Source organism: Spodoptera frugiperda, chromosome 23 (genome assembly GCF_023101765.2).
Source record: "Spodoptera frugiperda isolate SF20-4 chromosome 23, AGI-APGP_CSIRO_Sfru_2.0, whole genome shotgun sequence".
Classification (NCBI taxonomy): domain Eukaryota; kingdom Metazoa; phylum Arthropoda; class Insecta; order Lepidoptera; family Noctuidae; genus Spodoptera; species Spodoptera frugiperda.
Window position 1 is genome coordinate 608,773 of NC_064234.1, and position 27,560 is coordinate 636,332.

At 35.7% G+C, this 27,560-nt stretch overlaps 3 protein-coding genes across 3 annotated transcripts in view; 2 read left to right on the top strand and 1 right to left on the bottom strand.

Moving 5' to 3' along the window:
- Positions 1-27,560, bottom strand: part of LOC118266881 (caspase-8) — a 404,424-nt gene that overhangs the window by 270,952 nt on the left and 105,912 nt on the right. The gene's annotated exons all lie outside the window — the stretch shown is intronic.
- Positions 726-23,886, top strand: LOC118281844 (ubiquitin-protein ligase E3B). Its single transcript, XM_035602608.2, has 19 exons — positions 726-1,172; positions 1,349-1,588; positions 2,949-3,201; positions 4,856-5,044; positions 7,287-7,478; positions 7,875-8,200; positions 8,492-8,616; positions 8,959-9,130; positions 9,550-9,668; positions 10,007-10,179; positions 10,294-10,374; positions 10,692-10,890; positions 11,302-11,465; positions 18,798-18,944; positions 19,234-19,349; positions 19,673-19,802; positions 20,179-20,343; positions 20,643-20,754; positions 20,885-23,886. The coding sequence occupies exons 1-19, from the start codon at positions 1,009-1,011 to the stop codon at positions 21,055-21,057; spliced, it is 3,240 nt and encodes a 1,079-aa protein (XP_035458501.2). The 5' UTR covers positions 726-1,008; the 3' UTR covers positions 21,058-23,886.
- Positions 24,929-27,560, top strand: part of LOC118281847 (serine/threonine-protein kinase NLK2) — a 106,192-nt gene continuing 103,560 nt past the window's right edge. Inside the window, 1 exon segment of the mRNA XM_035602612.2 lies at positions 24,929-25,572. Within this exon segment, the coding sequence (XP_035458505.1) occupies positions 25,376-25,572 (197 nt within the window). The 5' untranslated portion in view covers positions 24,929-25,375.

Here is a 27,560-nt window from a genome sequence, read left to right on the forward strand (position 1 = left end):
GCGTAAATACGTTTCTGATTTACTTTCGGAGCATTCGTATTTTAGTTAATTTGTTTTATGTTTGTAAACGCACCCGCGACACAGGAGAAAATCCTAGTGAATAGGGCAACGCTTTTCAAGACTGGAATAGGAAAATAAAAAAGATCTACACAATTTGTCAAATGAATTTACTCACCCAAATACTATCCGTAAACGTTTCTGGTGTACTTAGTGAGCATTCGTATTTTAGTTAATTTGTTTTATTTACGTAGTTTTAACTCTGCCCACTTATTGCTAACTGTGAGGATAAACGTGTAGGTAACACTTTTCTCTATCATGATTAGTACCTACCTCTAACTGTATTAATGAAATAGACCGGTGTAGATATAAGGTAGATATATATAAATCACAAATGGCTAGAAATGAGTAAAAAAGTGGTTAATTTTGTAGATTTTGGTCAACATTAGCGTCTCCAGTAAAGTTAATTCAACAACTTCATTGTATTTAATTTTCCCGCAAAGATGAGACGTTTTTATTCCAAGTGGCAACCGTTTTATAATGTTGCTATTCGAAAAAACGGAAAAGAATGTTAATAAATTAAAGAAAAGTATTTTTTCACGAATAATTAATTATTTCACATTAAAATAAATACTTATTGTAAATTATAACAATTGTGTAATTATGATGTTTACGTTATTTAGTAACTTTATTATTTATTGCTGGTATTATTTAATTAAGTATGGTAACTATGGTAGTCTGGTAACATCGAAAACAATGTCAAAATAACAAATTTCTACCCCAGGGCTTCTCTAAAATAAACCGTAAATCTAATAAAATCAATTGTAATTAGTTTGCAAATATGATTTAATAACTTGGTTTAGAGTGCTTTACAGTCATTAACAATGCGTAACGGGAGATAGCTTTAGTTTATACGATGCATCGGTGCAGCTTGATGTCCTGACAGGTAGACGAAAAAGGGAAACAAAGCGAAATATTTGTGTTGAGTGCGATTGGATCGGTTGAAAGATAATGTATTCCAAGTCTTACGAGACGACCAAGGACTCGTTCCTGGAGCAGGCGAAGGCAGCTCGCGAGGAGCGCGCGTTCGAGAAGAAACGAGAGCAGTCTGCTACCAGAATCCAAGCAGTCGTCAGAGGATGGCTCGAGAGAAAGAAATTCGTCAAACGTATACTGTGAGTTTTTCTGTTATAATTCTTATTTAAATTCTATTTAACTAAATAAATATTCTCACAATCTCTTAAATTATATTTCTTCTAGTTCTAAACATGTACCAAAATACATTAAAAAACAAAATTCTCCATTGAGAAATTTTAAAATTCTAAGGACCCTCTCATTTTCTTGTTTCTAGAAACGATTTCGACGAGCTCCTCCCTGAGACTTCAAGCCAAGGCTCGCAGGATGAGCCTCAGCCAGTGGAACTGATACCAGCATTGGAAGTATACCGAGTGACATGCAGGCTGTTCCTGGTGTTCAAACAGCAGAGAGACCGCAAGAGATTTGAGAACCTCTGCAGATATATTGTCCAGAGCTTGCACTCCGAGTCTGTCAAACTGTCCTATGTTGGGGTCTTCCTGAATAAAGAGTACAGGTATGTTACTTCTATTTACTTACACGAAAATGACTATTAATTTTATCTATCTAATCCAAAATATATATTAATCTTAAGGTAGTGAGATTTGAGCAAGATATAAAGTGAGTTCGTATTAACTTATTTTTATAAATTTTACAGCTACATGTATATATTGTCTGCAATATAAATAAATAGTAGAAGCCAAACTTCAAATCATGAAAATAATATGTATATCAATTAAAACTGCAAAGAAGAGTTAAACACTTCCTTTAAATACTTCAAGTCTTACTTACCTTTGTTTGTAATTGCTTTCTTATACAGTTAAGCATTCATTGGTAATTCTAAGCATAAAGCCATACATATGTATATAGCCTTACATAATGTACACTTTCATATTGATTTAGAATATTCAAACACTGGTTTAGTAATTTAATAAATTAATTATGAATTTTAAGTATACTAAATTAAAATTCTAAACTATATTGAACTAGTCCTGATGGGCTGCCAATGCTCTGGCTCGAAGAGTAAGAGTAGGAACAAGGTGGTTTTGAGTCAGGAGAAGTAACTGGATATTCTTGACAGTAAATAGCTGTTGTACATCAATTTTATATACTAAATTGAAAAAAGTATGTATTAAAAGAGTGTAATTGATTGGTTCTAATAGATTTCGAAATAATGCAGAGAATGGATTATTCACACTAGTGTAGAATGTTAAGTACACAACAAAAATTTTTCATTGAGGACAAAGTATCAAGCACAGTTTATTTTGAAAATATTATAAAATAATTGAATAGGCAAAGGCCTATTCAATTATTTTAATTAATAAAGATTAAAGACACTAACTACTATTAAATACATTTTAAATAACACAATCTACTGAATATTCTGTCATTAGATAAAATAGACTTGTTTACAGATTCATGTAACAATTTATTAGCGCTTGTTTCTAATGAACATGTTTAATAAGGATAACATGTTTACTTGTGAATTGTTCCTGATTGTACATAACAGTTACTAACTCAACCAAATTGATGATTCATAACATCTACATCTTAGTTTAACTGACACTATGAACTTGGTTTTCTCACATCACCTGAGTATGCTCAATAATTATATTATTTCCTCACTAGTTTATTCAAAAATTTTGATATGATATATTTAACATTAACATATTTATTATTATAAATGTTTGGGCAAAATATGAATCCAATTTCTCAATAACAGCATAGTGCCTGGATTCGCATCCCTAGTGAATAGCTGAGACAATAAACATAATTGATAAATAAAATAGGACAGTTATAATTAACATGTACAACTACAAACTGACTTGTTACAAAAACAATGTATATTAATTTTAATGTTTTCTGCTTATTTTCAGTCTCCGCTGGATAGCTCACATCAAGGATCTTCTCTACAAATGCTGCCAGTACCTCGAAGAGCTGAAGCCTGAATCTCCGATAGATATGCAGAGCATCCTCATCCACCTTCACACCCTAGTGGCATTCACTGCCAACAACACTTGGGCAATCACTCGTCTAAAGAATTTTGAGAAGCTCAGGGGTGGGATGACTCAGTTGTGTGCTAATGTCATGGGATCACTCTTCCATAAAGGATATTATTTAACTCTGAAGGTGAGTGAAATTCAAATGGATGTGTCATCTTTTATGTAAAAATTACATGTTCCATACTCATCCGAAAAGGCTTTACTGATTTTTACCAAATTTTATATGCATATTCAATAAGTCTGAGAATCGGTTACTGTGTATTTCCTACAAATAATTTATAAGGCAAGACAACTTTTGCTGGGTCAGCTAATTTTAATATAAACATAGAACATAATATAAGCCTCAGTGTCAACCTATTTTGTAATTCCCAGCCAAATTAAGTGTAATCTACTAAATGATAGTGTCACTTACCGTAATTGTATAATTTGCATGACACACAAAATGTCCATTAATCAAACAGGATGCAAGCATGTTAGTTCTTTAACGTTTGACATACTTGTTGAAGTTTAGATAAGGAGTTTTTAATAATGTAGTATATTATGTATAGTTTTGACTGCCTCATTGGTCGAATTGTCGCAAGGGCGACTGCCAGACGAGGGGTCTCGCGTTCGATTCCCGTGTCGGGCAAAGTACTGGGTTTTTCTCGGTTTTCCGAAAATGTCTCTATAGTAGCATGGAGTCTGCAATTGAGCCCAGTATATGGCAATAGGCCCTCCCCCTATTACATGGGACTTCTAATAACTTCTAATAAACAGTGAAAAGTGGGTGTACATTGTATACCGGCATTACGAACGTGTCGTAATGTGCACCCCTGCTTCGGGCCGCACCCCTTCGGGAATAAAAGGCGTGACGTTGATATATAGTTTTTTATAAATGTATTTTTTTCATTCCCTTCAATTTGAACATCATCCTTTTAATTCCATCTTTTAATTTACAGTTGATGATTACCAACCAAGCAAATTGCAACTCTATTAATTTATCAATAATATACAAAATGGCAAGGTTATAGACTTATCAATGAGCCTTGTGAATAGTAAACATATTTGTTGTTATTATAACATGTAATATTATGTTCAAGTTGTAAGCAAAGGGTCATTGTGGAGCTCTAATTGTTTACGGATACAACTGGCAGTTACATGTTACTTGCATAATTTGTATCATGTTATTGAATGTCCAATGTCGTTATTTACTAATTAATCATTTTCCATTTAATCGCTATAGTAATTAGTTATCTTGAACCTTGTCTATTACGGTCTTTTAACGACTTCTGTTGATTGTTACTTTTAATTTGGAAGTTTTTGTGAGGAATGCAAATGGATAACTTATGATAAATATTATTGTTACTAACTAAAATGTTAAGCGTAACTTTTATTACTTAAAAATCAAGAATGCCAAAAGAACTTTGTAACAATGAAATGTTAGCAAGAAATAAATAAAATAGGTACATACAAGAACAGTATGCTAATTCCGTTAAGCAGTCATTTGTCCTTTTATAAGCACCAATTAGATACTATTACTGATAACATCATTTTTAATCTTGTATTCTATTAATTATATAACGCTGAAGAGTTTGTTTTTGTGTTTGTTTGAACGGCGGTGGTCCAATTAGAAAAAATATTTTTTTTGAATAGAGCATTTATCAAGGAAGGTTACAGCCTATACAACATCACGCTATGAGAAATAGGAGTCGGGTAGAGCAGATGGAACCGCGCAGAAATAGCTAGTTTAATATAAACTTAATGAGTAATATTGATTTATTAATATCATCTCTTTATTTCAGTCTCTACTACTCCGAGGGTTATGTCGCGAGAAGGTATACCTGAAGAACATCTCCCTGACTGCTATAGTGACGCTGTCGCTGCGCCCCCTGGTGTCGGCCCAGTTCTCGGAGAAGCTGCTCACCATGTACATCATACAGATCCTGTCTGTACCCACACTGGTGTACCATATGCAGCTGATATCTCCTGAGGTAAGTGCTATGCTTTACATACTCTGTTATATAGACTTGGTGAAGATGAATCAATGTGTTCTATTTGAAGCACTATGTAGTATAAACTGAATTACAACAGATAGTACTTCATAATATACAGGGTGACTTTGAATTCGACGTATTCCTCTCGGGAGGTGATAATACAACTAATTTCCTACAAAATTAGCCCTGAGGTCCTTGGGCGGAAAGTGGCTAGTTTCTGAGATATTCAACATTTTTGGTTTTGGTAAAAAAATCCCGAATTGATTACAAAAACATCAATAAATAAAAAAATACTGGTTGGATTTTAGTAGTTTTAGTTTTAATCAGTTGCCAATACATCAGTTATCATTTATAAATACTAATAATAGCAGAAATATCATTCGTTTTAAAATAGCAAGCAATTTCCTATCAAATTTTGTTTCGTGTCACTAATTAGGTCAATAGAAAACTGGATTTATTTCAAAAAAAATATATGACACGAAGCGTACAAACTATTAGAAAAACTTCCTTGGTTTATTAGCTACCCAGAAACGTAAAATTATTTACAACATTCTCAAAAACAAACGAATTAATTGATGATAAGTAGAGTGTAAAGAGAAAAGGGCAATTTCAAAAAAATCTTAATTTGCTAAATTTTGTTCAAAGTGACTTCCCCTATGACAAATACACGCTCCCTTATCTCTATGACGGTCACTCTTAGACTGAATATGCGTCTTATTTAGTCATTTTCTTCAAATATGTTTCGGAGAAGAATTTCGATACACGGCCTATTCCGTTTGTATAAACAAGGGAGTTCATGTAAAAATCGACCGGCGTTAGGTTCTGTTCATAGTGCATGCCATGTAGTCGTGTAGTGGGATAGAATATAACACGTGAGAACCGAGACATCCAACCATTGCCGCACAGTAGTTTGATACTACGCTGGACTAACTATCACAATATCCATTATTAGCCCCAAAAAAGTCAACGAAATCTAAAAAAGCAATACTAACAGGTCCACGGATACGGTTTTGATTCAAATGTTTGGATGAGTATCATTAATAATGACTTGATTGGGCTCTACTTTTTACCCAACAATTTAAATGGTGAGAATTACGATGATTTTTAAGGAATTAGCTAGGATTATTGTTTTAAATTTAAATTTAGAAACAAGATTATGAGTTTATTCGAACACGACGATTGTTTAGTGCAGTATCGAACTACTGTGCGGCAGTGGTTGGATACATCGGTTTTCAGGCGATGGATTGACAGGGCGGTCCCACTACATGACTACATGGCATGCACAATGACCAGAACCTAAGGCCGATTTATTTTTACATGAACTCCCTTGTTTATACAGTCGAAATAGGCCGTGTATCGAAATTCTTCTCCAAAACATATTTGAAGATAATGACGAAATAAGACGCATATTCAGTCTAAGAGTGACCGTCATAGAGATAAGGAAGCGTGTTCGGGTATGTATTCGTCGTAGGGAAGGTTACTTTGAACAAAATTTTGCAAATTAAGATGTTTTTGAAATTGCCCTTTTCTCTTTACACTCTACTTATCATCAATTAATTCATTTGTTTTTGAGAATTTTGTAAATAATTTTATGTTTCTGGGTAGCTAATAAACCAAGGAAGTTTTTCTAATAGTTTGTACGCTTAGTGTCATATATTTTTTTTGAAATAAATCCAATTTTCTATCGACCAAATTAGTGACACGAAACAAAATTTGATAGGAAATTGCTTGCTATTTTAAAACGAATGATATTTCTGGTATTATTAGTATTTATAAATGATAACTGATGTATTAGCAACTGATTAAAACTAAAACTACTAAAATCCAACCAGTACTTTTTTATTTATTGAAGTTTTTGTAATCAATTCGGGTTTTTTACCAAAACCAAAAATGTTGAATATCTCAGAAACTAGTCTCTTTCCGCCCAAGGACCTCAGGGCTAATTTTGTAGGAAATTAGTTGTATTATCACCTCCCGAGAGGAATACGTCGAATTCAAAGTCACCCTGTATAATAGAGACTGATGAGACAAGACTCGTTCTCTAGAACGACTAGTATGCTATGTTATCATGACCTAGCTCAACTCTCTTCTCGTCTTCTAATCAAATTAAACTAATAACGTATGTTTGTTTCTCTTTTACACTTAAAAGTTAACCGATCTTCGACCTTTAGAGTTACATTTTTGACACATTCAGAACTATAAGTAATGTCTAATTGAATGTAAAATCTTTATTCCGCAGTCGATGTCGTCGTACCGGTCGTACTCGATGTTCGACAAGTGCCTGGAGTTCCTGAGCACGGACCAGAACATGCGCATCGTGTTCAACACGCTGGAGGGCAACTACGCGCTGTGCCTGCTCGCCAACCTCGTGCAGATGGCGCACTGCGAGCGGGACCATGCACAGCCGGAGACTTATCATCCTACGTTCGTGGTACGTTCATGCTATTATTTTAACGTCAACCAATGGGAGAGCCATGTTTCGGCATGAATGCGCCGGCTGGACTGGAGTATATATATTTTCCCCGACTCCAAATCTCCAAAAGACTACGGACTTGTAATTCTTCGGATGTTGCGAGGATGAAACGACGATTTTTTGCCATCAGATGATCCATCTGCTCGTTTGCCGAAATAGGTGTCATGTCAATAATAATCCTTAAGTTGAATGTGTTTCTGTAAGGTTTTGTTACTGCGATATAAATGATTTTCGTTATTAACAATGTCATATCTCCTCTACAGCATTATCAATCACTTGACTCGACTTGGCATTGGTCCAACTTTTGTACAGCAAAGTATGTCCTTAAAAGCTTAATCGTAATAATGTTTACAGTTGGTGGTAACACGCTTCCTGGACTCGTGCCAACAGTACGTGGTCTGCAAGAAGGGTAACTTGAGCAACTGGCACCCAATCCTCGGCTGGTTTTCCCAAGGTTTGGACAACTTCCTGCCACCAGCGATGGGCAACTTACGGAACCAACTGTCTTTGTTATGGGCAGCGCCATTATTGAAGAAGTTGTTGGCTACTCCCTTGAAGGACATGATAGATGCAGGAGTGAGTGGCGAGGAGGGAGCAGGGCCCTCGCAACCTTCCACTCCGGTACAGAGTAACAATCCTGCTGCTATTATTAGAAGAGCTATCGAGGCTAGAACTAATAGGTGAGTTAATAAATAAATGCTTAAATATTTTTACAAGCTTTTTACTGTTTGTGAATTTGTTAGTTTTTAGCATGGTAGAAAGCAATGCTCTATTGAAAAGTAAACTCACACATATCTTACTTATCTATAGTTCAAAATCTTTTATTTTCATGTGCGTGTATTGTGCTAATTTACTGTAAGGATAAATATTCGACAATTTAAGTATTGAGGACATATGGGCTTACAAGGATATGTTTGGAGCTTTTTTCTCAAGAGCGGAATTAGAAAAATAGTCTTGTTGCCTTGTTTCAGATCTAACGCGAACAAACACTATAGGAAGCTAGGTTCGCCGGACTGCACGAAGACGGCGCTCATATGCTCCATGTACCACACGGCGCTGCAGACTATGACGCAGGTCAAACTTGATATACTTACAGGTTTGTGGAGAAATACTTGTCTTTTTATTGGAAACAGTACACGGGGAACATTTTGAATAAGAACTACATGTTTACAAGATGTACACGTACTGTTTCAGTATTGTATTATTTAAATATCGAGATAAAATCTCCATTCATACATACATAATCACACACCTGTCTCCTATGGGGGTAGGCAGAGACAATAGAATGTCAGTTGCTACGAATCTTACATACCTTTTTCGCTTCAACAACAGTCATTAGTCTTTTTGTTTCAAGTATTCAAGTATTTTTTATGCATCCTCGTCGGTTAAAGGTATAACTCAAAGGTTAAGGGTAAAAACTCTTTCCGTTTAATTTCAGGGTTATGTAATCAAGATGAAATATTGTATTCGTTATGGCAATTTTTGTGTACGCTGGGACCAAACTGTGGGCTGAAATCGTTCCTAGATCTCTTAGCTGTTAACACTAAGACATCTGCGCCGGAGTTCCAAATGTTGATACTCTTCGCAGACTGCATGACGCATTATGTTACGTAAGTATACATAGAGATTAACAAAATAAGATAAAATGTATATAGGGTCTATTTTGTGATTGTGTATGGTTAGTGAATGTATAATAACATCACATTTGTTGGTCTCGAAATGGTAAGCAAAACTACTTTAAAAGCACATACTTTTCGCCAGTTTTTATTGTAACCGGGAAAGTCAAACCTTTTATCACAAAAAATATCTACCCCAAAAACATTTTGTAGACCCAGAACTGTGTTTAAACAACTTAATTCTCATTAGAACACAAGAGTTCACTTACATGAGAAATACATTTAACATGTACTTATTACTACTTTATAGTCGATTTCTACATCTGTAACCCCAACTAACAAGCAACAAACCTAAAACAACTCTTATTACCTTTCAAATACGTTTCTTTATTGACTGAACGAATGGTTCCCAGGATATTGGACGACATGGAGATGTACGAGCAGCAGAACCCGTTCAAGTTGCAAGACTTCATCAACATGTCGCAGTTCCTCAACATGTTCGTCTACAAGTCCATTATGGGACAGTTGTTTGGTGAGCACAATTATAACCATTTCATTTTTTTAACCATTCGCCTGTCTAAATATTAATTTTGTATTTAGTTTGAATTGGTTATATTTTTATAGTAATTTGGAGTATTTAATTATACCGTTACATAATTTAGTAATGTTGTTAAAGAATTTACTACGGAGTCTAAATGTTTATGTCATTATAATAATATCTAAGCTTTCTTCACAATCAAATAGCTAGATGATTTTTAAATCATTCTTAGCTTCGATAGCTATTTAGCTAGATGATTTTTAAATAATTTCTTAGTCGTTTGGACTTTCACAAGAAAAACTTACTTAACCCTTCACCCTTCGTCCCCCCAGATCTCAAAACCATCCAAAGCAACGAGTTGTTCAGTTCCCTGCACACGCTGCTGCTGGTCCTGTACCGCCGCGACTGTCGCCGCGCCTACACGCCGCCCAACCACTGGCTCGTGCGGGAGATACGCGAGGGACAGTTCATGGCCGACCTCGAGAAGGGGAAGAAACCCCAACAAGTAAGTACTACTTCTCTTCTAAATAAGAAAATAAGTATTCAATACTACATTTGAATAGAATTACAAACTCATTTCTATGACCAATTATAATACGATTTTTTTTTTTTTTGTCAGGTACTAGTCCAAAAGACGCCTCATATGATTGCACACGGAGAACGTGTCAGATTGTTCCGACGCGCAGTAGCTGATGAAAAGGTAAGAATTTTTTGAATAAGAGAGTATTCGTCAACCCTGATGTTGATACTCGCAACCTTAGAATTACAAGTGCATTGTCAGCCTTTTGGGGGATTAAGCTGGCAGTAAATTTATTCACTCACACGACTAAAGTCACAATGGTCGTTTCACGACGGTTTTCTATGAGGCTGTGGTAATACCATAGCGTCACAGTACACACGGTATAAATCGCTCCTCTATGTAAAATTCTATACCTTCCTTTCTATACCTAAAGTGACACTGTCTCCTAAACTAAGTATTAATTAGCAGCAAAATAATACATTACATTTTATTCCCAGGTGGTGCTGGGTCTGACGGAGCGTGCATGCGGCGGGCGGTCGACGCTGGTGACGGTCCGCCGCGCGCGGCTCGTGGAGGACGGGTACCGCCAGCTGGCCGCGCTGCCCAGCCGGGCACTCAAGGGCTGCGTCCGCGTGCGGTTCATCAACGAACAGGGACTCGACGAGGCCGGCATCGACCAGGATGGGGTGTTTAAGGGTAACTTGATTAGTAATAATGTTTAAAGTACTGTCGTCATCATATCAACCATAAGATGTACTCATCTGAACCTCTCTCCCTATCTAAACTACTAGTAGCTTCCAATTCGGTTGGTTGGAAAAAAATTGCACCTAATTTTTTTCCTCACTATTGCAATGAAAACTTTATCCTTATTTATAACGGATGTTGTTTGGTTTCGACTAACTATGTAGTATACGTATTTTTTTGTCGTCACATAATAAATCTATCTAGGTATCATTCTTCTGTTCTTTATTATAACTGTTGTTTTCCATATTTTTAAGATTGTCTGTATGTATCTTAGTTGATAAGTCTTAATAAATAAATAACTTTTTCGATTTCAAAATACATTTTCTATGAATGTAAACCACAACTTTTTGAATATGTTTCTAGAATTCCTGGAAGAGACGATAAAGCGCGTGTTCGATCCGTCGCTGAACCTGTTCCGCGTGACGAGCGAGGAGCGCCTGTACCCGTCGCCCACGTCCTGTCTGCAGGACAACCATCTGCAGCTGTTCGAGTTCATCGGCAGGATGCTGGGCAAAGCTGTGTATGAGGTCAGTTTCATTAAGATATAGTAATTTTTACCCGACTGCCAAGGAAGGGTTATGTTTTTCGCGCGTATCTTGTATGTATGAGCCTAATATTCTTTATTCAAAGTCAAAGTCAAAGTCAAAATCATTTATTTCAAATAGACCAGGAAGGCACTTTTGAACGTCAAAGCAAATATAATAATATTAATAACGTCTGTCTGTCGGTCAGTCCTCTAGTGAAGCTATTTGCTCGTTCCAAAGTGTAGATTCCTATGGAGAAGAACGAGCAAGAAACTCCATAGGTTACTCTTTTTCAATCAGATTTACAATACAATTCTTGGTTACATTGTTTCGAATACTTCAAATATGTGAGAGCAATATAAAACTAATATACAGTCGAAGCGATAGAAAAAGAAAATAACCTAGAGGACAATAAAAATTAATGCAGTCCGGAGCTGACCAGTCCCATTTGACAGCGCCCGTTCACGAACATGACACGTACACCAGCACCGCCCAACTCAACCATGTTGCAGGGAATCGAGCGATCCAATGCCCGTGCCACCGCCAATGAGACCTTTGAGTGAGCATGACAACTCCAAGCTGACATAAATGCATTCTACTAGTCTAATTTGATTTTAGTTGATTACAGGGCTCTCACATTTACAATGATTGTATAAAGTAGAGAACACATCGAAATAACATGGTTATATTACAGAAATTTTTCGTTATCCTGTGGAGCCGGACCAGCTTGCCTCCAAGCATTTTTATCTTCTATGTAATCATTTACTTTGTAGTATGCTTGTCTACATAACGTTTTTTTAATACAAAGTTTAAATTTTGATTCATTCAGATTCTGTATTTCCATTGGAACTTTATTATAACATTTAACACAGAATCCCATAAATGACTTACTTATTTTTGACAATCTAAAAAATGGTTGACTTAATCTATCCTTATGCCTAGTTTGATAGTTGTGTCTGTCAGATACTTTCGCAAACAAATGTAGGTTTTTTCTAACATACATAAGATTTTCATAAATAAATTGACATGGAACGGTCATAATATTGATCTCCTTAAACTTTTCTCTGAGAGATTCGCGACGACCTAGGTTGTAAATAGCTCTGACGGCTCGCTTTTGTAGGATAAAGATAGACTCAACATCAGCAGCCTGTCCCCACAGCAAAATACCATACGACATGATGCTATGGAAGTAACTGAAATATACTAGTCTTGCCGTGTCTATGTCAGTTAGCTGTCTGATCTTCCAGACAGCATAAGCTGCAGAGCTCAATCGTCCCGCTAGCGATGTAATGTGAGGACCCCATTGCAATTTGTCATCTACAGTGATTCCTAGGAAAGTAGTCTCTTTTACAAATTCTAATTTCTGACTATTTAATAATACATCGCATTGGTTAGTCTTAACATTTGGCAAAACAAATCTAATACATTTTGTCTTTTTATCATTTAATACTAGGTTATTTGATGTAAACCAATTTTGAACCTTCATTAGAGCATTATTTACGTCGTCATAATTATTTTTTCGTCTATTTATTTTAAAAACTAATGATGTGTCATCAGCAAATAATACCATCTGAGGTTCATTCTGAAATAAATGGGGCAAGTCGTTTATATATGCCAAAAATAGGAATGGGCCTAGTATTGAACCCTGCGGTACGCCCATAGACATGCTAGCACCCGGTGAGTTTATTTTATTTACTTGTACTTTAAGTTGCCTATCCCGAAGGTACGACTTCAATAGATTTAGTGATATACCCCGAATACCATAATGTTCCAGCTTCAGCAATAGAGTCTCGTGTTCAACGCAGTCAAATGCCTTCGAAAGATCACAAAATATTCCGATAGCATCCTGTGCGTCTTCCCACGAGGCGAACACCCGCTTAATTAGAGCTACTCCAGCGTCAGTTGTACAGCGTCCCTTGGTGAACCCGTATTGTTGATTGTGAAAGATAGAGTTTGTGTTGAAGTGATGCAGCATTTGAGTAAGCATCAGTTTTTCAAACACTTTACTGAGCACTGGTAAGATAGAAACCGGCCTATAGTTATTGGGCTCCGCACTATCACCGGATTTAAACAATGGAACAACTTTACTATGTTTCATTAAGTCTGGGAAGATTCCTTGATCTACACTTTTATTAAAAATTAAAGCTAAGTAAGGTGCTATAGTCTCTATAAAAGACTTACACACCTTAACCGACATTCCCCAGAGATCTTCAGTTGACTTAACTTTAATATCTTTGAACGCTTTTATCACTGTTTGGGGGTTTGTGTGTTGAAATCGAAAATCTATTGAGCATTTCTCGACATTCTTTTTAAGAATATCTATAGATAGTGTTGGAGATGATTTCAAGGCTTCCGTAGTTTTAAGTGGAATATTTTTAAAAAAGTTTCGAATTCCTGGGCAACTTTTATATCTGTACAAATGCGTCCATTTTCGGTATTTAAATTAAATTCAGAATTACGTTGTTTATTTCTACCTGTCTCGCTATTAATTATGTTCCAGGTAGTTTTTATTTTGTTATCCGCGGTTCTAATTTTACTGCTAATGTACAGAGATTTAGCATGCTTACAAACCGTTTTAAATATTTTAGAATACCTTGATACATGACTGCGAAAATCCTCACTATTATTAAATTGTCTCATACCATATAACTCAAATAACTTTTCCCTACTTATACGAATACCTGGTGTAGCCCAGTCACAAAATACAAATTTACTTTTAATGTTTTTACGTTTTAAAGGGAAGATTTTATCAAATTGTGTTTTAACAATGGACAATAAGTTGGCATAAATCTCACACGGGTATTTACTATCATGTATTTGGTCGCATAATTCATTTTGTAAGTTCTGGTTCAACGACTCAATTTTTTTATCTGTAATTTGCCTAAATATAATTTCTCTTTTTGGTACAGTTGTAATAGTATTAAAATTTACTGTTAGCCCACTGTGATCTGAAGGTAATTTATTGACAATGTCTTTATTAAAATAATCACAGTTACAAAAAATATTATCGATACAAGTCGCCGAAGTGGATGTTACTCGGGTGGGCTCAAGAAAAATATTAGACAAATCAAAACATTTAAAGAGACTTAATAAATTAGTACTATTTGAGCCGTTCTCCAAGAGATCAATATTAAAATCGCCACATACTATGGTACATTTACTATTGGAACACGTTTTCCTCAATACGTCTTCCATTACTGAGCTAAAAGTATTAAGGTTCTGTAAATTAGGAGGTCTATAAACACATACTACAATATGCCTATCCAGCTCAACACAGGACAACTCTATTGTATGCTCTATCGAAAGTGATGCAATGTCATGTCTTTCTTTATATTTTACTGATTTTTTTATTAAAATCATGCTACCACCATGTATCATTGTTTGACGGCTAAAATAGTTACCAACACAATAGTTTTTAAAATTTATAGATTCTACTTGATAACCCTTCAACCAATGTTCCGTTACACAAACAATATCATATTTAAATTTTTCTAAAAACAGTTCAATCTCTAAAGATTTTGATGAGAAACCCTGCATATTTTGACTAAACAATGTCAACAAGTTATTTTGTTTATTCTTATGTACTATTTTGGCTTTAGAGTTTAATATACTGCCAGAAGATACCTTACCAATGCATGAAACTTGGTTATCTTCTGTTGTCTCAGACATTAGTTTAAACTGTTATCCGGAGTATTACCCACATTTGTCAACAAATTGTGAGTCTCCTTCGTACTATTATATGTACATTTTATCTCTATATTATTAGACTGTCTATATAATATAGATTTGTCACTTAAATTATTAAAAACTACATTAATAATATTTGCTAGCAGACTAGCAAGTAAAACTTTACATTTTCTTGGAATAAACATGTATTCCTTGTTCAAATGAAAACCACTAACAAATTTGTTAGTGTCAAAAAATATTAATTTGTCCTTATGACAACATGTCATCATAGAAATTATTTTATTTAGATAATATATATTTTTATTTTCTGATTCTGACAAAGTGTCAGAATATGGGAAAGCACATATTGTTCTCATTCCTACATCTAAATCTAGTAAGGTGTTGATACCATCCACAATGTCCCGCTTTTTTACCCTTGTACTATCGCCCATCAATAACACAACGGGTTGATTTTTTGTGATACAGTTTTGTTTTATTCTTTGTATCATTTGGCAAAATGTTATATTATCATAACAGTAATTAGTTACTTTATTGTTAGGATTAAGGCAATTTGAAATAAGTGACCCAAAACCTGCTCCCATTGAGTCTGTGAACACACTAGCATTGTTAACAATAGATTTAGTTATTGTATGCGCTACAGGTATAGGTTCTGGCTCAGGTTGCACGGTGTGGGTACAACTGCATGTTAGGTTATTTGCTAGTGACTCATATCTCTCGGCACTATAAGTTACTAGGTCGACTAGCTTACCTGCCTCAATCATATGTTTACTAATTTCAGATTGGGCAGATTCATATTTTTGGAACATTTGATTTAAGAACATTTCCCGTTGTAAAAGTTCTTGTTGAAGAGCTTTAACATCTAACTCATAAGTTGCCTTACTTTGTTCTAATTCACTAGAACAAGTATTTAACTCACTAATTAAATTAACTTTTTCTTTCCTTAATTTTATATTTAAATGTGAAAGATTTTGCCTCTTTTTAATTTTCTTAATTATTTTATTTATTTTAATATATTTTTTAATTTTATTACGGCTGCATAGTAAAGGGCATGCGGTGATGGTATCATCACCAGTCAAATCTATTGTAACGGCTGGTTCACACATGTCACCAGATCCACTCCCAACCAACTCGTCATAAAGACTTTGAGTGTTCTCAGTTTGATAAGATTGTTTTGAAGCCTCTAACCTGTGTATCGTTTTGTCTGCTTCTCTCAATTTATGCTCCAGTTGTGTTATTTTAGTGAGAGCATGTTCATGAGTGTCACTACACTGCTGGAAGGTAGCGACCTGTTTGATTAATTCACTATGTTGTTCTAGTAAATCTGTGTGACATATGTGTAGTTCAGCCAACTCATTTTTGAGTTTGGAGTTTTTATTTATTATGTTGGCTACTTCCACCTCGCTGTCATCCCGCTCCTGCAGCAGTTGGTTACATAGGTGCTTGGATGACTCCAGCTCCTTTAGTGCTGCTCTCAGTTTGCATTCCATTTCCTTCGATCTGGTCATCATGCTTAATACGGATGATACTCTGAAATAGAAGAAAAGAACAGCAGAAAGACAGGGAAAATGAATTGAAATAAGGGAAATTGGTGTAATAATCTATAAGAAGAACTGGGGAAAAAAGTAGAATGATAGATTGAGTATGATGATAAATTTTATAATTTATTAATAATGTAGGTAGAAGATAAGTACAAAGAAAAATTTTAATTATAAACTTTTTTGTTATTTAGGCTTAAACTCGTCTCAGATTGAGTTTATTAACATTACATACACTACTATTTGGGTTAATTTCACACAAAATTAACAAACGTAATAAAGTTTCGCAATGTTTGTTTTGTTTTGATGAAAGTTTTTATAGGATCTATTCAACAGATCGTCATGCAAACTGAAGACAGAAATGTATGATTTTGACAATTAATTTGGTTTTTTTATTATTGCAAAAGGTATATAACAAGAATTATCACATATACTCCCCTGGTTTTAGGATTTGAATCAAATTTTTCTCCGTCCGTTACCCGTTGACAGGTCGCAGGAACTTTTCAGTTTTGTGCACGTAATTTTATCAATATCACTAGGCAAACACTGCCTGTAGTACTTTTACACGTAATTTTACACAATCTTACGTATTTTAAGCTATAAAAACACTTAAAACTAATTTTAAAATTAAATTTAATCCTAAGAGCGATTTTTGACAACCGGCTACCAGTGTTGCCAACGTCGTTCATACTACCTCATTTCTTCGAAACGGCTTGATGGATTTCGACAATCAGGGCATCGTTGGATTCGTCTTAATTACCCAAGTGTTCTTAGATATGAGACGTAAAACAAAAACCAACATGGCGGCCGTGAGACGCCCTAGATAGAAGTAAAAAAAAAAAAATATTTGCTACAATATGGGTATCAAATTAAAGAGCTCATCATGAGGATTCCAAAATGGTATATCACTGACATATAGAAAAAAAAAATACTATGTGCAATTATGTTCTTTATTATCCAAACTAAATACTCGTATAGTTACTACGCGACGCGATTGACTAGCGGTTTCTGAACTTAAAAGTGAAAAGTGATAATAAAAGTACGTCTAAACTAAATTATTTACAATGAATTTATTTATAAATAAAGGACTAGCGACCCGCCCTCGCTTTGCTGAACGTTAAATAAGGAATCTATCTACATAGCCCATGCGACGCGTCAACTGTAAAGACCGTTTTTTGTCTAAAACTAGTAGAAATTTTGAAACAGTGTAAAGAGCAAATTTTATCTTCATTTAATGTAGAAAATTAATAGACTATTTAAAAGGATAAGGATTTATACTATTATTCTAATTCCTTTACTCTCTTTGTGTTACGCAATCAATCTAAAATAACTGGATCGACGTGTGTTACTTTTTTATTATCTTGGTATTGGAAGTAGTTCTCTCGTGTCGCGGGTGAAATCTTGAGAAACACATAGCCGTATTATAACTAACTAAAAAGTGTTAAATAAAAATAAATTAATTAAAAAAATTAAAAAACCCGACTGCATAAAAAACACTTTAAATAAAAACTGAAAAGTAAAAAACAAGCTTAGTCTAAAAGTGTAGATAGCAATGCTATTACCACAAAATTAAATAATTTCATAAACAATACACAAAAAATAATAATCTTATGCGAAACATAATTGAGTATAACAGTCGGGACCCATATTGAATGATTTTAGTCTAGCTTATTTAATGGGTCCCGACTGTTACACTCAATTATGTTTCGCATAAGATTATTATTTTTTGTGTATTGTTTATGAAATTATTTAATTTTGTGGTAATAGCATTGCTATCTACACTTTTAGACTAAGCTTGTTTTTTACTTTTCAGTTTTTATTTTGTAATTCTATTGACTTTACAATTATAATTGATATTGCGCCTTTTAGCGCTGTGCACACCTTTATCTTATTTTTTTATCTGTTATTTTTGTTATGGTGCAAATAAACTGTTTTTTCTTTCTATAATAGTTCGGTTATTTTAAATATGTACTTTCTGGTTTTTAACTTTACTGTTCCAATCTTAGTTCTTTTTTTTTGAACACGCTTTTCGAATCGAATCGAAGCGGTAGGAATAAAAGCATGCTCAAAATTAATGTACTTAGTGTTATATGCATAACTTTTGTTCGCGCAGGGTATAGTAGTGGACGTGCCGTTCGCGTCGTTCTTCCTGAGCCAAGTCCTGGGCCAGACGCAGCAGGCGCTGTACTCCTGGATCGACGAGCTGCCGTCGCTTGACAGAGACCTCTACCGCAGTCTTACGTACATCAAACACTTCCAGGTATGTGCACAATCAAGCGATTGTTCAGCTTTTTATAATACTTACCTCGTATTTATAGCAAATGAACCGTTTCTATGTGGGTGACTAAGGGGGAGGCCTTTGTTCAGTAGTGGACGTCTCTCGGCTGATGATGATGATGATGAACCGTTTCTTTGTGATTTCTAGGAATCACAAGTAATAAGTGTCTGGGTAGACACGACATAACTTTAAATATCTACGCCTTTATCTTAGATTATAATCAGGGTACCGACTTGAAGTTTCTTATTGCAATAACATTGTTTGGTTACAGGGTGATATATCATCGTTGGAGCTTACGTTTTCTGTGGACGAGGAGCGGCTCGGGGAAATAGTCACTCACGAACTGGTTCCCGGCGGGAAGGCAGTGCCTGTTACTAATGAAAACAAGTAAGGAACTTCGTAAACAAATATAATTATCATCAGGAGTCCTCTATACATGTTTATAGATGTTTTTCAATTCTTATCGCTCTTATTATTTGCGCCTATGTTGATGCAACGATTACGAGTCATTCTGGTTCAAGTATAAATAGTTGAATGGATGACTCTGAAAACGATTGAAGGATGCTTTTTTGCAATAACTTTACCTATAATAATGTAGATATAGATAACTATATCCACCCATCGTGTGCCGAATCGTGTATCCACGCGAGACCCAATGTGTCTTATATGCCGCAATAAAAGAGGTTAAAATTTAATTTTGTGCATTTCAGAATTAACTACATTCATCTAATGGCGCACTTTAGAATGCACACTCAGATCAAGGACCAAACGAACGCCTTCATCAAAGGGTTCCGAACTATCATCAATCCAGAGTGGTTGTCCCTGTTCTCCACACCTGAGGTAAGTGTTAATGGATTATACAGAATCCAGGTTTTTAAGATGTAGAATATCTTGAATTTGGTAATGTCCTCTAATCTATCAAATGGTTCTATAAGATTAATGTAGTTTGTCACCGATATTGTCACAAAAAATCTGATATAAGGAAGAGGGGGTTTGACATCTGCACGCAATTCTAGGTAACATGATAGTAGTATCATCAGTTCTTAGGTACTGAAAGTTTTTTTAGGTAATATCTTTGCATTAATGCACAAAATTAATTACGGGCAAGTTGTAACATTGGATTCGGATTTGTCATTTTAACCATGACCATTCCGTCAAGAGTGGTACGGCTTAGCAGAGAAGCAATAGTTAACATTAAGATCCCCCTCCCCCCCAGCTGCAACGGCTGGTGAGCGGCGACAACGTGCCGCTGGACCTGCGCGACCTGCGGCGCCACACGCAGTACTACGGCGGGTTCCACGACTCGCACCGCGTCGTCTGCTGGCTCTGGGACGTGCTGCAGCGGGACTTCTCCGAGCACGAGCGGGGCATGTTCCTCAAGGTAATATAGCCTCTGCTGTCAAACTATCTTTGATATGGATTAAAAACAAAAATATGTACAATATTAACATAATGAAGAGAGCTGTGTCCTTTTCACGATTACGAGAGAGAGCGATGTTATAGTTAGTGAAACCAGCAACCGCTGGGAGTCAATTGCCCCCTACATCCCCATATTTCTAAATTCCTAATCCGTAAACAACCGGCAACAACAATGCTATTGAATACTATGAGATGATCCGACTACTTGTAATGTCCTATCCCATAAAAACATGATTTGATAAATAATACGTTTTTCACCAGTTCGTGACTTCGTGCTCCAAGCCACCAGTCCTTGGATTCGCTCACCTTAAGCCGCCATTTTCGATCCGATGCGTTGAAGTTGGGGACGACGAAGACACTGGAGATACAATAGGTAAATTGTAATTTAAATGTATAAAACCCACCACTTATGTTAAATCTTGACTTTTAAATAAAGATTTTACTGTATTTTAAAGTGTAAGAATTAGATATTATTAAAATTACTATTGTTCAATGGCCAACAGGTAGCGTGATCCGAGGCTTCTTCACAATAAGAAAGAAGGATCCCCTGAACCGTCTACCAACATCGTCGACTTGTTTCAACCTACTCAAGCTGCCAAACTATCAGAAACGAAGCACCCTCCGTGACAAACTCCGATATGCCGTAAATAGCAACACCGGCTTTGAACTATCTTAATGCAGAGATCACGAAAATATTTCAAACATGTTGACGATGATTACTTGAGGTCTATTCCATGGTACAACTACAGTATTTCGAGACACTGATCCAAAAATATATACGTTTTATGGAGCTACTTTTGGTAGCCTTTCCCACTTTTGGATGGCAACCCACTTCAAAGTTGCCAGTTTTATTAGTTATTTCTACCAAGTTATAATTTTATCTGTGCCAAATCGATAAATTATTGAAATTTTCGTACATATAATTGTATATAGATTTTATTTGGACAGAAATAATGACGATAAAATAATACTGATCAATGCAAAAGATGATTTTCTATTGAGTAACAATGAAATCATCATTGGAATCTGTGTCTCGGAAAGCTAAACTTTGCGTATCATGGTCTGAACTGTTATTGGATATTCTAAATCGAAGGAGAAATCCTTATGTGGTCCATTTACAAGAATTTTATTGAGGCGTCATTCCGTGGTTACATATTTTATATTAGGTACTATGTAATAATAATATTAATGATCAAGTAAGATCATTATAGGAACTAGACTACTCAATAGAGTTTGAGATTAATATTAAGATTAGTGTTGCTAGATGGAAAATTGATAAAGTTGCCTTATATTTTCAGTACATTTAACCCCAGCAGGATTCTTGTAAATGGTCCACAGATGACAATAGTCATGAAAATACCAAATCGCAGGGTAGGAGATATATTTTATTCACAAAGACTCGACCTTATTTGAGGCCAGTGATAATGCAGAAATGTGTTTCCTTTTTTTACACCAAAAATATGAAGCTGGTCTTCTAAATTGCCAATGTGGCAATATTCTCTACAACAGGTACAAATTATTAATACTCATACGTTCTTACCTTTGCACTGGTTTGTGGCAATTTTAAACATTTTAATCCTATGTCGCACCGAGATTTCATGTGGTTGCACAGCACTGTTTTCACCGTTTTTAATATTTTCACGTTTTAACAAGAACTTTGTCGATCTTAAAACCATGGTGAGATTTTAATAATCTAGTATCAACTGTAATGTGTGCTCAAACTTAAAATTCTTAAATATGTAATAAATATTCAGGAGTTTATTCACAGTTTTGTGCACAAAAATAAACCAAAGAACAGTTGGAAGCAGAAAATTCACTCACGATTCTCCTTTCTATCAAAACTCTTCTAATTACTTAATCGTGATGCAGCAGAACTGATATGTATAGGCTGCTCCTAAACACTTCTTTCTAATTGAACGATCTCAAAATGCCTAATGCTGAGTATACACTGCACCAACCTTTAAAGTCTTGTACTTTATGTACCAGAAATCGCAATAATCTTCATAAAGGTTAGTGCAGTATAGACCAGCTATAGAGAATACGCCGCCAAATATCTAACGGAGTACATTGAAAAGACTAATGTAAGAAATCGGATTTGTATATTATTTTATTGTGTGGTAATTATGTTGCGTATATTCATAGACTAAGCTTCAGCAAAATTGTGTGTGACTGCTGCACTATTATCGATGTTAATTGTTTTTATAGGCCAGTAACTTAATTTTACTAGTATCTATGACATGTATTCGATTTTAGAATTCGGAAGTAATATGTGGGGCGCATAGGCCATTTGGTACGGGTTTTATATTCACCTGTAATTACTTAGCAATATAGGACTTGAGACGGAGACGGTATGTATTTGCCTTTCGTGTGGTACATTTTCTTGTCCAAATATTCTATGTACAGCCGCGTCTTATACAGATTAGGCCTACGTAAGTACGAGTGTACGGTACGAATTATATTATTGTATGTAGAACGAATGTACGTTTGTAAACTAGATCTCGTCATATACCCATAGAGTGTACAATATCAAAGGTGGAAAATGATAAACTGAATTCTAAATAATCCAGTCCAATGTATAAATAGGTGTATTGTATATAGACAATAACATATTAGTTTAACTTTTACTAATATTAAACTTTATTTTATTTACCTATTTATGTACAGTTTTTGGCTTTTGTATTGTCATTTCTTAAATATCAAAATTCGTAATATACTGGCGATTTTCATATTTTTAGGAGATTATTTTTGTTCTAATGGTACACACAAAATGCAAGAGAAATCTAAATAAACAGACAATGCAAGAAGTTGGGGAGACAAGTTAAACATATAAGGGTACAGTCACTTGTAATAATGTCTGTCATAGTAATACTTCCACATGTTGATTGAGATACACTGAATAATATTATTATATCAGTTTTCATTTAGGTAATGTGCAAACATTATTGTAAAGGACTGTACATTTGTTTTATATTTTTAGGACACTAGAGTCACTATTATTTTTTGTCACTTAATTATTGCACTATAATATTTTAGATCATCATATTTTACAATTAAGGTCTTCAATAGTAATAATTTGCAATATTATTATAGATTTTGTGTCCCTATGTGTTGTATTTATTTGTCTGTAGTTTATAACAGCATATTTTATTGTATAAAAATTATATTTCGTTGTTAATTTAGTGCAATTACTTTCAAACAATTTATATCAACATTGTATACAAGAAAAGTCTACTGCAGATTAAGTGATTATGGTCGGAAAATGTTTTATTGCATCTTAAATATTTAATTACATGACATTTTTCATAAAACTTTTCTGCAGTCAGTAATCAACTGTTGAACAAAGATAGTATTTTGTAGTAGTGTTTCCATTATAATTGAAAACTTTTAAGTATTTACTAATATATGCATAGACAAGGATCATTGTAAGGGATATTTTGTACTAGCCACGTAAATATGTTGTATAACACAATGTGATTCTCTGTGATAAAATAATTGATATTTATTATTGAGGATTTTTATTCAAACCTTTGAGAGAGCCGTCCTCCTCTTCCTCCTGTATTCCCAATCCTCTATTCCCAATCCTCTAATCCCCAAAAGGTCAGTATTTCAGTAACGCACTTGTAACTTCCCTGGTGTTGCGGGTGTCTATGGGTGGCGCCGATTGTTTGCAATCAGGTGATCCTAGTAATCGTTTGCCGTTCTATAACATAAAAAAAATGTCCTGAAACTATGATCGGCAACAGAGAGACGGCAATTTCCTTCACATACCTATATAAAATTATATTTAATTTACAATTTATTTTATTAACTTTATAAGTATTTCGGTGACTTAGCGATCGCCAACTCGCAAACCGCATACGTCGAAGTCGAGCGAGAAATTTATCAAATACCTGCACACTAGATATTCATACTGAACTGAAAGTAATTGAAGAAATAGTAAAAAATATATATTCTGGGTCTATAGAAAGAATTAGTTCTTCTATATTAAAATTTGTAGGTAAGTACATAACTACTTACTCAAGTACGAATAAACTAACTTGGGGAAAAAACAAATAAGTCGCGTGTCGAAGAATCGACAACAAAGGTACAGCTACATTTTATCCAGCTAGGATAAGCCGAAAATTCAACGAATACTACGAATACTTATTTTTAGTTTCTAACTAAACTTGAGTTTCTGCGCAAATAAATAGGTACCTAAACAATGAAATGTTTTAGTTAAATTACTCATGCCTTAGAAAAGTCGTACACTGCTTTAGTCGTAAATCCGTCTTTGTCGTTAATCCAAAGTAAGTAGGTACAAACAAAAAGAGTTTTGATTCAAATGTAAAACTTTTTGAACTTCCTGACAAGATCAGGCGTCTTGTCAAACAAAGTCAGCACTAGCGCCAATAAAAAAATAAAACAATTTGTCAAGTTATGAAGTTTTAAAAGTATTCATTCAAGTAGTACAAATATTTCATACTGCTTGCTTATTATTATTAAGATTTAAAATTATCATTTTATAAGACGTATCCAAGCATTTTTTTCCACAAAAGGAATTTTTGTTGGTTGGAAAGCACAGCTGTTCATCGCGCCTCGTCGCCATTGTTATTTTCTGTCTCTTTTTAGATCGCGTCCTCGCAGCTCCCCTCTCCCCTCGTTTCAACCAGTTTCGCTCGATTTTCGTGACGTGTGGACGTCTGTGCGCGGCGTGACTATATTTTCACGGTGTCATCCTTTGTCCAGGAAGAAGCAAACTCTACAATAACTCGTAACAACTACAGAAACTCCCCGCCCAATCGTGAAATAACTGGTGTAATCTACAGGTGTTCTAACGTTCCGTGTGTTGTTTAGTGATTCCCGCATAGTCAATCGAGCATGAATAATAAAGAAGTAACCGGTGATATTGTCGTGTGTCCACTGGGAGGCAAAGGCTGGTGATCAGGCGCAGTGTTGAGGCCGTAAGATTCACCGTGTGATGAGTCTGCGGTGACGGCTCGCCGCTGAGCGGTTGGATGGCGGCTGTAAGCGGCCCCGCGCGGCACTCTCGCGTCTCCATGAGTGTGTCCATGTCGCTGATGCAGGGCGGTACGCAGAGCGCGCCGCAGGGCGCCATCCTGGCGGCAGCGGCGCCCTACTATCAGACGCCGGCCATCCCGACAGACGTGCAGCCCGACCGGCCTATCGGCTATGGCGCCTTCGGTGTTGTATGGTGAGTCAATATTGTTGTTGTTTATATTTTCAAACTGCCCGCGTCACATACAAAACCAATTGTAGTGTTTTTATTCGTAGGTGACTTCTTTACACAAAGGACTTACGGGCAATTCTAGTTAAGATTAAGATCTCGATGTGCTGCACCAACTTGAACCTGTTTTATTTCGAATCGTATACGAATACGTTTTTTATCTGACTACACACCGCTATTGTGTAACTCCGTTAGGTTGATAGTTACTTATTCACTAAAATAACACAATAGCTACAAGTTTTAACTCAATTAATACATCTTTGAGGGTAGGTTTAATTCAATACTTAAGTACAATTATTTGAGTAACGCACCTATATTCTGCCTAGTGAAGCCGCTGGACTTAGCCTGGGCAGACGATCTTCCGTTTTACGAAGGATCAGCTGCAGTCAATGGGTATCCTAGGGGTCCACCACTAGGATACCCATTGAGTTCACCTTCTGTTCTCGTAAAGTAGTATGTCTAATAAGACATTGCTGAAACGCTGTAACTTTAGAAGGTCCTATGAACATTTCCTTCACCGCTAAAGTAAATTATTGCAATGCCTAGGTGCACAAAATGTTACTTTTTAAGGTTTCCAAAATTTTTCAAATGTCTAGGTGGGTACTACGTTATCCGCAATGAACTTAAAGAGTGAACCACATTCCGAGTTAATATTTCCCATCAAGAACAATACACGCGGCAGTTGGTTTTGTATTTATGTTTCGGGCATCATATAAATATTACAATAACTATATTCATACAATGTCGTTCTTATCGACTTGGATTTTATGACCCGTAATAGCTCAGTGCTACACTTGAAAGTTTTACGCGGCAATCTCCCATAACGCTGAGAGCAAAATGTAGCATGTTAAACTTTCAAATAGCTGCCTACCTACCTACTTACTTATCCACCTACCTGCTTTAGTTGGAAACTAAATAGTTTATCTCATATTACTGCTCAAGTGCTAATTAGGTATATAAGCCTATAATCTGCCTTCTAAAATAATTTAGTCCGGAAGTTATTTGAAGAAACAAAGGCTATCCATACCGTTACCCTGAGTATCGTATAGTCACTACTTGAGTGCTCCTCGCCTCGTCAATAAGTAACTAAAGCGCACTAAGCAATTATTACTGTTCGTTTTATTACCTCAGAACACGATGCAACCGTTAAACCTAGAAAGCCACAATTCCATTTCAAATCTTCCATTTAACGAGCAGGACCATTTATGACTTAACTAAACCTTTCAAAGCTTTTATTTTCGTCAATCGTGAAACTAAACAAGTTTTAAAAGTTTACAAAAGTTTACAATGCACTGAAGTTAGGCAGTTCACTAGTCTAATCTGCACCAGTTGGCTTCTGTAAACACGTGGTGTTGGTACCGGCCGGCGACGGGCATTCGATTCAACGCGAACGACATAAGAGCGATTTTCAATATTCATGTTGCCAGCAATTGAATGCACATTGCGTCCGACGGACGAAGTCACCACTCAAATGAAACTGTGCTTTATTGCTCACGCCTTTAGCTAGCTTTTGTATTGATGGCTTCGATTTCTGTTATCGAAGCGGAGGTAGTGAACGCGTGGTTCCCTCTCGCAAGCGACATTCGTCCCTAAGTCGATGGGTCTAGGTATGAGTTTGAGGATATTGGATCTGTGGAAGCGCCCTGAAGTAGTGCTACGATCGTGCATCAGGGTAGCGGTTGTTAGGTATGGGTGGATGCTTTGTGTCGACTCGTCGTGCGTAGGTAGGTCCCTCATGGCGCTTGCCGTGTCGATTGTGTGTGAACGACCGCGACGAGGGGAGGCACGCCTGATTATTCTGAGACCGCGTTGATCGCCAGTCGAGAGCCCTGAAACCCGCCTCGCGTTCTTCTCCTTTAAGTCCTACTTTGTACTCGTCCGTTGAATGCAAATAAGAACTCCTAACATTAACATTTTAGTTATTTCGAATCCTTTCTGGGTGTTTTAATGTATTC

What these genes read in the sequence shown, in the direction of transcription:
- LOC118281844 (XM_035602608.2), top strand. Translation starts at nt 1,009, where the DNA reads ATGTATTCCAAGTCTTACGAGACGACCAAGGACTCGTTCCTGGAGCAG. An exon ending in AAATTCGTCAAACGTATACT is followed by an intron (nt 1,173 to 1,348) that starts GTGAGTTTTTCT and finishes TCTTGTTTCTAG; the next exon opens with AAACGATTTCGACGAGCTCC. An exon ending in CATTATGGGACAGTTGTTTG is followed by an intron (nt 9,669 to 10,006) that starts GTGAGCACAATT and finishes TCGTCCCCCCAG; the next exon opens with ATCTCAAAACCATCCAAAGC.